Source organism: Lipotes vexillifer, unplaced genomic scaffold (genome assembly GCF_000442215.2).
Source record: "Lipotes vexillifer unplaced genomic scaffold, Lipotes_vexillifer_v1.1 scaffold141, whole genome shotgun sequence".
Taxonomy (NCBI): domain Eukaryota; kingdom Metazoa; phylum Chordata; class Mammalia; order Artiodactyla; family Lipotidae; genus Lipotes; species Lipotes vexillifer.
In genome coordinates this window covers 1578876-1593133 of record NW_006792108.1, presented here as the reverse complement: position 1 = coordinate 1593133, position 14258 = coordinate 1578876, and the positions used below count along the sequence as shown (strand labels likewise).

General features: G+C 36.9%; 1 protein-coding gene across 5 annotated transcripts in view; it reads right to left on the bottom strand.

The window, feature by feature from the left end:
* MYBPC1 (myosin binding protein C1) overlaps nucleotides 1-8634 on the bottom strand; it is a 100276-nt gene extending 91642 nt beyond the window's left edge. For all 5 annotated transcript variants that reach the window (XM_007465348.1, XM_007465347.1, XM_007465349.1 and 2 more), the window contains exon 1: nucleotides 8474-8634. In XM_007465348.1, coding sequence (XP_007465410.1) covers nucleotides 8474-8498 — 25 coding nt within the window. In that variant the 5' untranslated portion in view covers nucleotides 8499-8634. The remainder of the gene's footprint in view (nucleotides 1-8473) is intronic.
* Nucleotides 8635-14258: the final 5624 nt, after the last annotated feature.

Sequence of the window (14258 nt, the reverse complement as noted above, 5' to 3'; positions counted from 1 at the left end):
CCCCCCCCCCCCACCAACCCCAGGTCCCCAGCCCTGGAACTGGAACTAGGGTGAGGCGAGCCAGGTGCCCAGGGAGCAAAACTTAAGGAGACACTGATACTCAGGTGCGGACCTTGCATTTGCACGATGCTGAGAATTAGTGCCTCCTTAAATACAATACTCTGTAGGGCAGCCCTACTCAGCCAGATTATTGACCTGGCTGGGATCCAAAGCAAACAACAGAGGGAAGAGAAGGGGGAAGCTTCACACACTGCCTGGTAAGAGTAATTAAAGAAGACAGCAGCCTCCTGGCAAGGGATGAAACAGGAAAGCTGTCAAAAGTTGGACACAAATTCAAAATACAAATCAATGTGGGCCCATTAACAAAAAGGCAGATAATCTGAGCTCTCAGGATATCATATGGTAAGATAACAGATATCTATAATTGATGACAAAGTTAAATTATATCCACTGTACTTTGTTTTTCAAAATAAGAAGTAATAGATTACATTTTAGGCATGTTGATAACCAAATTGGTTGAAATAATAAGGTTCAAAACAAAATGAACTATTAGCTATCCATCGAATCCAGCTATTCAAAATTTGATTCAATCAATTTAATCCATATTTATTTACCGTGCCCAAATATCACCAAAGACTATATTCTAAGGTTCTGAATGAGTGGAGCCTAATTGTGCATCAAGTATGTAAATTTTCAATGACTCATTATTTAGCTTGATGGAAATTCCCTGAATCCACAGGGTTTTTTCCCTTCCCTAGTCAATTTGTTCTTCCGCCGTTCTAATTATACATGTTTTTAACTTAAGATGTCATTCCACACAGGACGATTGAAATCTGGTTATTATTACACAGCAACAAATAGCTTCTCCCTCTTAACATGGAGCTGGATGAAAATGAGATCTTTTGCTAAGGTCTGATGACTAGTCTGTTTATCGTTATTCTTGCCATGTTTTAAAGTAAGAATCAAATGAGGGTTGGGAGTGACACAGATGTGAACAACAGTCTAGAAGAAGCTTTACTCAAATTGAAGCTTAAAAATTTAGCACAGGTCAAAAGGAAATTATTGCAAAAGTGATTTGAATCGTTAACGATTTCTCCCTTTAGTCCCTTTGTACGCCTTTCCTGGGGGTCCGATCCTGGGTGGGCCATTCCTACAATCGTATCACTCTTCTGTGGTTATAGGCTTATCAGAATAAATCCATTACAAGCCTTGCCCCAAGCCATTGCTAGGCCTCACATTGGGTGACTTTTTAAAAATAGAGGAAGGACAGGCCTGATGCCAGGTGGGGTCATAAAAATAAAATTCCACAGCAGTAAATACAGCCACTCAATCAATCACCCACCATATCCATATGTGGTCATGCAGAGGTCTTTATGTGGTTATCTCAGAAATGTTCAGGCCAGAGGAAGACCCCCACCTGCCAACAGCACCCCAGGTGGGAAGAAAAATCTTAATGTCCCCAACACCCAAGCCTTATAACCTTTGGTGGAGGATACAATTACATGTTCAACTGTGCTGGGTGGCTCTTTCATCTAAGTGGGAAAGGCCATGCTCCCACAATGGTTATCACCATCTGGCTAACAACTGGGGACCCCCAGCTGGACATAACACATTTCAGTGGGAACACAACAGAGGCTCTGAAGTGTAGGCCTCTAATTTGATCTGAGCCTCCATGGGTGAAAGCGAAGATATTTCACAACAAGTTTAAAAAAAAAGGAAATACTCGTCATGGTGGCAATGATGGTTATGAGAATAACCACAGCTGTCTGGGACTGTATGATAAATATTAATAGCAGGTAAGGAGGTGAACAGTGGTTGCTACATACCTTACAGTGACTGATAAGAGGGTGGAAATGCCCTCAGATTTTACATTAAATGTGAGACATTTAACGCCTTATGCCCGACAAGATTTCTGAGGAATCTCAGAAAAGGAAAAGACTTGAGCTCTAATTACATGCTAGGATTTATCCTGAGCTTTTCACCAGATTTATCTCATTTAATTCTTATTTAAAAAAAGAGGTGCTATTAGTATTCACATCTAACAGCTGAAGAATCTGAGGCATATGAGGTATAACTAACTCAATACATGTGCAGCTGGAATTTGAACAGTCTAGAACGTTCTGTGAATAGTATACTTTGTTTATGTCACTATGTTTACTGATGACTATTACTCAATATACGTGAGGAAAACCCCAAAATACATACTCTATGCAGAACAAGTCTAAAGACATGTAACTAAAAAAAATGAGAAATTAAATTGTAGAATTGTGTAATTAGGTGATTCTTAGTTATAAGCAGATACATTCTGCTCCAAAACATAAAATTCTATAGAAGGAAGAAGCTATTACCTGCTACAAGCAAAGAATTCCTGAGGAACTTTTAGAAAGAGATTTGATGTGATTTAGAGGAAGAACTGGATGATTTTGGAGAAAAAGAAAAATTTGAGCCCTAAGTTCTTGTAAATATCTAAAGTACAATTCAAAAAACGAAAACAAAATTATAAGATCTAACATCTGACATATTAATAAACATAATTTTAGGTATTGTACTGATGTGCCAAACTGGCCCATAAAAAGATTCCTAGGGAGCATAAAAAGGCAAAAGTCTTATCAAAGCGGATTTCAGACTTGAAAGTCATAATGAAAGTCAGATTGTGGTTAACTTCTTGGGAACTCATTTTAGAGAGAAAAATAGGCATGGGATTAAATGATCCTTGTCTTTTTCTTTGCCAAATCAACCACTTCATGACCCGATCTGATGGAATCTAAAACTTTACTCTGGAAATGCATGTAAAAGTGCATAAATAATCTGCCCCTTGCAATGGGAACATCCTGAAATTTGGCTTGTTGTCTATCTGTGTGGCTGTCCAAAACAAATATACTCTTTGTGAATTATAACTGGGCCTATCCATGAAGAAGAGATCTGGGTGCAACAGTATCATCACTTTGATATTTTGGGGCTGTTTTTGTAAAAAGCTGTGGGGACAGATGTCCTGTTCTTTCCAGTTACAAGACAATTCGCATGCATGTAGAAAATTAAGTGATAAAGCCTTTTCTTCTTTTTCACAGTTTCATCTTCCTTAATCACTAGGCTTTCAAATTTTAGAAAACTGCTCTTGAATAAGCAATAGCTGTTTCATGATTAACCTAACTCAAAACACTGTATTTCAATAACTGCCTTTCTGTGCATTTATTGGGCTTTCCCAGGGTGCAATATTCCGAACAAACTAAGGACTCCAGAAAAGACATCTGTCCCCATCGAGAACTGAAATGGGGAAAAAAAAGAAAAAAGAAAAGACATGGCCATATCTATGCAGGTACACACATGAAATCAATAGTTTTCTGCCTATTTTTGATTGCTAGAGCTTTCATCCTGTTCTTTATTATCTAACACACACAAGTATGTCTAGAGATGAGGTCTAGAATTACCACAGTCATGGACTGCCAAGGGTATTTTGTGTCTCTTAATATAGGTTCATAAACTAATTAAGGAGGAGTGCAGATAAAAATAGTAATTATTAACAACAATAAAAATTCTTCTGTTTGACCATAAAGAGTTGAAAAATAAATTTTAAGTCAAACAATCATAAGAAATGTAAGTAAAAACAACAAAACTGCTTTCTAGGGCTGTAAAAACAACAGCACTATTTCCTTTTGTGACAGCCTCTTCTCACAACTCTCTCTCTAAAAAAAAACAAACATATATGGGTTTACAAAAAAGATTCAAAAACATTGTTTCATATTCACTCAAGCTTTTTAAAAGATGGTTTATTTATTTAATTTTTTGTGTCCAAGCACTTCTTTAAAGCAACTTCAGCTTGGGCAGTTTATTCTAACATCCATGTCAAATTAAGGGATACTTTGAAATTGCTATAGATAAGGAAACTGAATTGTGTGTCCAGGAGGAACCTAAAATAAAATGTTTCAAGGCCATATCTTGGGCCAAAATAAAGTGAGGCATTGAGAGAACAAAGGATTATACGTTTTTCTCTTTTTCCTTTCTCTTGGGTCTCTCAGACCAGCCAGAGAGCCTAACCTTGACCTTTGTTCATTTCAGGAACTCCCTTACCCCTGCTCTTTGCAAGGCCTGGGGGAGACTGCTTGAGACTTACTGGATGAGAAGCAAGGATACGACCTGTCTTTTCAGAGTTTTTTTTAAGCGATATATTTAGGGCGCTTGAGAGGAAAGAATTGGCCAGTCCTTTATTTATCTTCCTAACAGGTGCAGCCGGACAGTCATAAAAGCAGGCTACTGAAAAAGAACGATTTTGCCAAGTATTAAGCCCCTCTAGTGTGTTCCTCCTTACAGCAGATAGCTCAAACCTACACTGTGCCTTTCCAGTACAGCCTGGCAAAGGTTTTTCAGGGGGAAAAACATTGGCATTCATTCATGCAACTTCTTTATTCTTCATCCAAATCTTCAATGTGGCCTAAATGAACCATTTGAAGTTTGGAGGAAAATAGCTGCCCTCGATCAAATACCTCCTCTCTCTTCTCCCTTTCTTTTGCTTACTTCCAATAAATGTACTTTTCCCCAAATTGAGGGAAAGGTAATAGCCTATATGTAAGATGACTTCTCCAAAGACAAATTTATTTTGGTGTTTGAAATAGATGCAGGTGGAAACTAAAGGTCAAGGAATAAATATGAGAGGAAGGTTTCCCATCACCAGGCCTCCTTTTCTGTTGATGACTAAGCCTTGAGTGATGCTGGGAAATAGGTAAGAGGTGATGAATGCTGCTCTGCATTCAGATAGGTTTGGGGCTTAGCAGAACATTAAAATGTAATGAAATCTCTAGTGACCAAGAGAAAGACATAGCAAAGGAAAAACTCCTGTGGACTGAAAACATTATCCTCCATGCCCATGTTCCCACCTAATCCTACTGAAATAGGCCAAGGCAGAATAGATAGATAGATATTTCATGTTGATATAGCAAAAGAATCTGTAACAACAATGCCATACTTTGATTCCTGGAGTTATCAGAATGGCCCCTTAAAATGATGTTCATCAATGGAGCTATGTTTTGCCATATGATTGAGTTTTCAAGAAGAAATCTTGCATGGAAGGTAGGAAAGTTACAGTGACTCTCCCAAGGTTTTCTGAATGACACACAAGCACCAAGGAGGAACTCTTGCCTTTTTCCTACAAGTTAAGTACATAAAATAGGGCCTGATATATCACATAACAAAAAGTAAAATTCATGTTAAGGCCCGAACTTGGTGTTTTAGAAAAGAATTTTTCTAGGTTCTATAGAATCTGATAGTTAACAATTGTCTAAGTGGATTAAAGAACCAGGCTTTATGGTTTTAATCATCACATACTACAGAGATAAAATTCTGAAGAAATGATTTATAGGCAAAAATAATATTATTTTTAAACTATTAGAGATTCAAACAAAGAAGAAAGGCTATTGCAAATTTCTAATTTTATAAAATTACTTATCTAATTTCTAGTTTGATAAAATAACTCTTTGACAGGAAAAGAGAAAATTCTAGTGAAAGTTGATTCCTTTACTCAGTAGGACCCAGGGGCAATTAACTGTAAGGGTTTTTAGAACATAGACCATGTTGTATACATCTCTGAAATCCCAGCGACTAGTTCACAGTAAGTGCTCAATTAATAGATGGTATGTAAATGAGACATCCTGGGAGATTCCCACAAATCTGAAACTTCCTACCACATCTTCTCCTGCTATTTGATTAGAACAAGTTAATTTTACTGGGTCTCAGGTTCTGCATCAATCTAAAGTGTAAGACAGACCTTAACTTTGGAACTGACAGTACCAAGAGTATAGTTCTCCAGTGAACAGATGTACAAATCATAAAGGTGCAGAGAAGGACAATGGGAAGTGGTTACTCCTTAAAAATAATGCTTCCTTTCTCAAAAAGGGCTTACAGAGCCATCCAGAATATTTAGAAGGGTCTAAGTAAGGACCGTGGACCAACTACTTCCATTAGAGTTCCTCCTTGAGGTCTAAAGGTACACCTGTCCTTCCCTCTTCTCCTTAGAAGGACCAGCTTTCCCAGGACCCAACATGAATCTCCTAGAATTAGACCCCTGCAGGTTGGGAGGCAGTTGAGAGAGACATTTTTGCACCTTCAGATGCTGAAAACTCAGTCTCTTTTTAAGAGTTGTCAGGTGCTGCTGGATCCTCGAAGGGCCAAACCAGCTCATGTGTCTTATCAAGAGTTATAGCAAGTGCTCAATCCCTTCCTGAGCATGGTTCTCCCAGCTAAGGAAGAGATGTAAGAAGACCCGTAGGGGCTGGAGAAACCTGGTTGGGGGAATGTGTCTGCAGATAGTTTGAAATGATTCCGAAGAATTGGTTTGGTGGCATGTTTTATTCTTGAGGCTGTCTTTCAGAGGGATGCTCATATGTAACAAAACCAACTCCAGTAAAAGTGAAATCAGTTAGGAGAAGGTACAAGGACCAGAATAGTTCCTGAACTGCCATACTCCTTACTCTTCTGATGTAAACAATAAAAATGCAATGATTTCACTAAGAAAACTCTTCAAGTTGTAGATCTTTTAAAAATCAGTTCTGCTGGTAAGGAAACAAAAAAATCCCTGTACTTCCTCCAAGGATTTTAAATTAAAAAAAAAAAACCTTCTTTTTGTCCCCACTCCCCACCATCCAAATTTAAACCAAAGAATCAGTATAAAATTACTGTGTTCTCCTACACAGAATATCAACAGTGCTTTTATAGCAAAAGATTATGGGCACTTTGGTATGTATGCTGATCTATAACCAAAATATATACGTGGTTTTTCGGGGGGAGCTGAAGTTGCAGATATATTTTCCTCTTTGTCACTCTAAAATTTCATTGTCTTTAAAAGTAGAAAGGATCAGATTTTGTCGGACAAAAAGTAAAACTTCATCATATCTGCAATCCAAATAATTTAATTAGCTTTATAGGCTCTACAGTTTATCATCTTATTTATTAGTTTCTCAGCTTTTTTATCACTTTCCAATGGGCTTTAAAATAACACGTGCAAATTGATTTACTAAATGCAGGATAATTAAAACAATATTCTGTCCTCAGTCAGGAAACATAGAATGCCTTTCATCCAAATAAGCCTTGAAGAGGCTAGTCAAGTGACAGATCAAATGAAAAGGACATTTAATACACATGTAAATCATTTACATGACAAATAAGACACTTTAGCAGGAGTTGGACTCACTGCCTGAGAGTCAGGATTAAGTTCCCATATTAATGCATGCATTTGGTGTGGTTATTTCGGGCGGAAGACTTCATCCATCAATGCCCTCCGCCACAAAGTAAAGCCAACCTGTAAACTGATCACCACAGCCTGTCAACACTGGTTACTTAATTACATAAAGAAAATATATTTCAAAGACTTTTGATAATTTGGTTAGTATTTCAACTTTGGATTCAAGTCTAGCATCTTTTTCAGGGTTCTTTGAAATAATGGTTGAAAGGGGTTTTTAGAATTAAAAAATGAAAAAAACTAAATACCATTTTTATGCTCCCTGGCTCCCTGCTAATGTTTGTTTGTTTGCTGCTTTTATTTACAGACATGAAAAATAAAGATTTACTAAGCACTAATGAAGACTAATATGAATGAAAAAATATTTTTAAAAGATGTCTCCATTTAAAATTAAACTCAATATACTTGTGCTGTTAATTTGTGCTTTTCATTAGTTATTTTAGTAATTTCTAATTCCAGCTTATTTATGTAATTAATTAGTAGATTTTAGATATTAATTTTTTATGTATAGGAGAAACTGTTTATTGGAGGAAACATTTCTTCTAACGAAGACTATTTTCAGCTTAATTATTTTTAAAAGTCTACATATTGTGAAATTATCTTCAATAAAGCTCATAAAGAACACAATCTATCAGTGATATTCAAAGATATCACTGGTGTTAGATTTTCTTTCCATGCAAGAACGTAAGAATGTCATAACTAATAAAGCTCCAAAATGATAAAAGCAAAAAATACATGCATCTGCATATTTTAAATGTCTTTCCAGGAGAAAAATACAGCAAATCTGGAAATATTGTTACAAATTCTTTTTTGAAACCTTGATCAAATTTATTAACTATTTAAGAAAGCATTCCAAGCCCCTCCTGCCCCCCATAAACTGCAAATACATGGTGAAAAATTTGTGATTGAACCTAAGAAAATACACTTGAAATTGAAATCTGCTCATCATGACCAATTAACACCCTTACATTAAACTTTAAAGATTCTTTGAAAAATATGATAGAATTATAATTTGTCATTTTAGTTAATATTCTTCATAAACAATAATTATCAGATATTTTGCAATTGGTTATACTCTTCCTTTATTTTCCCTCTGGTCTGTTTACTCTAAAGGAACTTTTCCTTAAATCATAGTGATTCTATTATTTTACAGTCTATTTAAGAAATTGGATATTTGTTTGAAAATACCAAAAGAAACATGCTTTATTAAAAAGTACAAGAAAAAGATCTATGGTTGAATCTTACCCTCTTTCTTAGTGGGTTCTGGCATGGCCACAATAAAATGTTATTCTCCAACAAGTTTGCTCCCTTCCAGTACTAGTTGACAGAAACCCCACGAGCAGTAGAGATGGTACAGGTCAGTGTGACAAGCAGTTGGGTAGAAGTCTGGCGCTTTTATATTCCCTGTGAATATCAATCATGTTGGCACCGCCCCTTCTTCAGCACAAGGATGCTGGAACTTGACAGCTATGAGGACCTTTCTCACATCTGTTGTCTGTATTCTGCTCTCTCGCCTACTGGAAGGAATCTTCTGTCCATCTCATGTGGCTATGAGAACACCTCTAACTTTCTAAATTCAGCTGCAGCCTTGTGCTCCTTCTTGCTTTTCACTTTCTGTCTGACAGAGACATGTGTCAACTCAGAAATGCAAAAAAGTTTGCCTGATAATAAAAAATTAAATCAAATTAAAAAATCTTAACATGCTAATTCAATATATACTTTAATTTTCACTAACATTATAAAGAAGAATCTCTATATTGATGATAATGTTATGCTTCCATTAGCTTTTTGTTTTTGTCTATTCTTAATTATTGGGCTTAAATTTTTTCTTCTTTTTATCAACATATTAACATTAATTTGTCATGTCAAATTTCTATGTTGAATATCTTGTCTCATTTTTTCCTCCAAGAATAGCAAGGTTTTCTATTAAGGAATGCTTAGCATTTACCTTTTTTTTTTTTTTGCGGTACGCAGGCCTCTCACTGTTGTGGCCTCTCCCGTTGAGGAGCACAGGCTCCAGACGCGCAGGCTCAGCGGCCATGGCTCACGGGCCCAGCCGCTCCGTGGCATGTGGGATCTTCCCGGACCGGGGCACGAACCCGTGTCCCCCTCATCGGCAGGTGGACTCTCAACCACTGCGCCACCAGGGAAGCCCGCATTTACCTTTTTTTCAAAAAACATCCTTTAAAAAAATTACAGTGTATATAAAAGAATGAAGTAATGATACATGCTACAACACGCATGAAGCTTGAGAACATTATAAGTGAAAGATGCCAGACACAAAAGACCATATATTGTATGATTCCATTTATATGAAATATCCAGGATAGGCAAATCCATTGTATCAGAAACTCAATTAGTGGTTGCCAGGGGTTGAGGGGAGGTGGGACTGGGAGTGACTGCTAGTCGACATGAAGTTCCTTTAGGGAATGATGCAAATGCTCTGGAATTAGGTAGTGATGATGGATGTACAACTTTGTGAATATATTTTTTAAAAAACCCACTGAATTATACATTTTAAAATATATGGGGCATGGGCAAAGAAATTCAGATAGACCAGTAGCTATTGTTTTGCTTCAAGATGGCAAACATATACACAAATCTAACTTAAGGTATTGGTAGACTCTCAGATTTGGCCAATTTCTCCCCAAACTCTCATGGAACGATGGAGAAATCTGAGCTACAAAGTGGTCAACCTAAAAAAGACATTTTACTTTCTTTGTCCACATACATGGCACCTTAGAGACCAGGACTAAAATTAGTTTATATGAAAAGACAACTACTTGTGTGCTTTTATTGCTATGCGTTTTCAAGACCATTTTCAAGAGACTGATTGATCTGTGCTGAACCAGCCACACTGTCTCATTTAATTTCCCTTGTGGCTGAGAGCACAGCTGGTCAGACTTAGCTCTACCAAACTCTTAACTTTTCATATAAGGATGGAAACTCAACTTAGAACTCAATAGCATCATTCTTTAGCTACTTGTGGGGGCGGGGGGGGGGGGGGGGAGGAAAGCCAGTCAAGAAGCTCAATGAATATCTTCTACAAAGAAAGCCTTTTCTCAACCACATAGTGCTACTGAGCACATTGCTTTGGTTTTTTAAAATATCCCTTTATCTTAGATGCCAAACAGCTAAATGTCAGCCAGAATACAGCGTATTCTGCAATACAAAGTCAGATATATTGAAAGAAAAAAATAGTAACTTTCTTTTACCAAGTCTATCATAAGAGTGTCAATTAATAGATGAAACAAATTAAAGAACCTAGAATTTGAAGTCAGACTCTTGGTTTCTATTTCTGGACCTGCCATTAACCAGCAGAGTTTAAGAAAGTCAAGTGGCCTTTCTGGGCCTCAGTTTCCTTTTGTGTAAGATAAGGGGTTTGAAAAAATGACCTCTGAAGCCTCTTCTAGGTTTAACATTGTGATTCTATATCCTAAAAAAAAAAAAAAAAATCATTTTTTTCAGCATTCCCAGCACACTGAATACCACATATGAAATGGACATAAGGGCAAAGTGTCATGTTGCAAAGAATGTTTATAGTGATAGGCAGATTTCACACATGCCACAAAAGAGGTGCCATGCCATCTTTGGCTTCTGCAGACACTGCATTGGGTTTTTAACACACTGATCATTTTACTGAAGTGAACATGTGCCAGGAAATATTGCAACCCATGGAGAAAATATTTTATGACCCAGGGAACTTTTTGGTAATTAAGGACTTGATTACAAAAAGATAAAACATTATTGGAGGAATTGGAAGTAGGGACAAATTTCAAGATAAATAGTTGTAGAGTGTATTAGATGGTTAAAGTAAGATTTCAAGTTAGAATAATAAGTAGACGTGTAATTTTCCCAGGACTGTATCATTTTAAGAACACATGACCTCTATTTCAGATGTCATACGTTCATCTAGAAGGTTGCTGACTCCTTATCTCCAACCTCACTCTCAGGAAGGGGGAAAATGGTCAATAGGGCGTTTTTTTTTTTTTTTTTTTTCTTTTACTAAATCCTTTACTGGGTTTTTCCTTTTGTGTTATTTAGGATGAGATTAGGCTAAATATAACACAGAATCACAAAATAATGACAGTTAAACCAAGACAGTAGTATTTCTCGTTCACATAAAGCAAGTTCAAAAGTAATTAGTTTAGAGTCATTGTAGTGACTCCACACTGTTATCAGGAATCTAGACTCCTTTGTCCTGCTCTATCATCCAAGGTAACTTTATGGTCTAAAATGGCTGCTAGGGCTCTAGCCATTACATCCACATTCCAGGCAGCAGAAAAAAGGACTCACGTTCTTAATATCTTTGGGACTTCTTTGAAGTCTCACATAAAACATCTGATACCTCCCATGGGCCATACCTTGATTACATGGTCATATCTGGCTACAAAAGAAGCTGGGAAATATAGTCTTTCATTGTCAGTGGCAATGGGCTTCTTTTACTAAAGAGAATGAGAATGAATGTTAAATAGGTAAATATCAATCTCTGCCACATCTTTCAAAATAAAAGCAGTAATGTTCCGTGCAACAACCAAAGAGGGCAGAGAAGTATAAACAAGTTACCAGGGTATACTGTACAGCAGAGGAAATATAACCAATATTTTATAACAACTATCAGTGGAGTATAACCTTTAAAAATTGTGAATCACTCTGTTTTACACCTGAAACTTATATGATACTGTATATCAACTATACCTTAATTAAAAAATAATTATTTTTAATCCTATACCATTCATGTTAAATTTGTGCCTAGACATTTTATAGTTTTGTTACTATTTCAAATGAAATCTCGGTTTTCCGTTTCCATTTGTAACTGGTTACTGAGAGTATAAAGAAAAGCTATGAAGTTATTTGTATAATTATTTTGTATCCAGACACCTAATCAAATAATTTTTTAGTTCAAATAGGATTTTTAGGAAAGTCACTTGGATTTACTTACTATAATTTATGATAGTAATATAATATGCACAAATAATAATTTTGGTTTTTTAATTTTCAATTTTATTTATTTTATTTTCTTATTACATTAGTTAGAAGCCCAAATATGTTATAATAGTGCAGAGGGTGGGTCTTCCTCTCTTGTTCTTAATTTTAATAGAAATGGATCTAGTATTTAAACTTTAATATGATATTTGCTATTTGTAGTAAATAGTCTAACATTTTTAGGTAGTTTCCTTTTTTTTCCTACTTAACTATTAGTAACAACTACTGAATTTTATCAAATGTATTTTTGTACACATCACTGTAATCACGTTTTTCTTCTTTAATTTGTTTATATAATGAGTTACATATTTTGAAAACTTGACAAATGTTGGACAATCCTTGCCTTCCTGGTAATAATCCTATTTCATTATGGTATATTATTCTATTAATACAATTCTGCATTCCTTTGCTAAACAGAATCAGCAAAAAGGAGGCCATGAGCTGGTTCCAGCAGAAGTATGATGGGATCATCCTTCGTGGCAAATATATTCCCATTTCTATCCAAAAGGCCAACAAGAGGTTTTCTGTGAAATGTAAAAAAAAAAGAAAGAAAGAAAGAAATAAGGAACTAGCTTATGATTTTATTATCTTTTCTTCTCCTAACTTCTTTTGGTCAAGTTTGTTGTTGTTGTTGGTTTCTATGTTGAGAATTTAATTTAGACTTTATTTATAGCCTAGGTCTTTAGTTGTATCACATACATTTTGATTTAGAGTTCTTACCTTTTCATTAATTTATGAATAATCTTAGATTTAGGCTTTTATTTTCTCATTGATCCAGGAGTTATTTAAAAGGGCATTTCTTTCCTTTTAAAATTTATTTATTTTATTTTTGGCTGCGTTGGGTCTTCGTTGCTGCGTGCGGCCTTTCTCTAGTTGCAATGAGTGGGGGCTATTCTTCATTGCAGTGCACAGGCTTCTCACTGCAATGGCTTCTCTTGTTGTGGAGCACGGGCTCTAGGCACGCAGGCTTCAGTAGTTGTGGTGCACAGGCTTAGTTGCTCCGTGGCATGTGGGATCTTCCCAGATCAGGGCTCAAACCCGTGTCCCCTGCACTGGCAGGCAGATTCCTTTTTTTTTTTTGCGGTAGGCGGGCCTCTCACTGTTGTGGCCTCTCCCGTTGCGGAGCACAGGCTCCGGGCGCAGGCTCAGTGGCCATCGCTCACGGGCCCAGCCGCTCCGCGGCATGTGGGATCCTCCCGGACCGGGGCACGAACCCGTGTCCCCTGCATCGGCAGGCGGACTCTCAACTACTGCGCCACCAGGGAAGTCCTGGCAGGCAGATTCTTAACCCCTGTGCCACCAGGGAAGCCCCTAAAAGGGCACCTCTTAATTTCTAAGGAATTAAGTTTTTTTGGGTTTTTTTTTTTTTTTTTGTGGGCCTCTCACTGTTGTGGCCTCTCCCGTTGTGGAGCACAGGCTCCGGACGAGCAGGCTCAACGGCCATGGCTCACGGGCCCAGCCGCTCCACGGCATGTGGGATCTTCCCAGACCGGGGCACGAACCCGTATACCCTGCATCGGCAGGCGGACTCTCAACCACTGCGCCACCAGGGAAGCCCCTTTGGTTATTTTTTAAACTAACTTTTTAGTGAGGTGAAATTCACATCACATAAATTAACCATTTACTGTAAAGTGAACAGTTCAGTTGCATTTAGTACATTCAGAATGTTGTGTAACCACCACCTCTATCTAGTTCCAAAACATATTCACCATCCTAAAAGGAAACCTGTTACCCATTAAGCAGTTACTTCCCATTCACCTCTTTGCTTATTCTCTGGCAACCAATGATATGTTTTCTGTCTCTATGGATTTATTTATTCTAGATATTTTATATAAATGGAATCATACAATATATGACCTTTCGGGTCTGCTTTTTTTCACGTAACATAATGTTTTTAAGGTTCATTCACATTGTGGTATGTAAAAAGGAGTACTTCACTCCTTTTATGGCTGAATAATATACTATCATATAGATATACCACAATTTACTTATCCATTCATCTTTTTTTTTTTTTTTTTGCGGTAGGCGGGCCTCTCACTGTTGT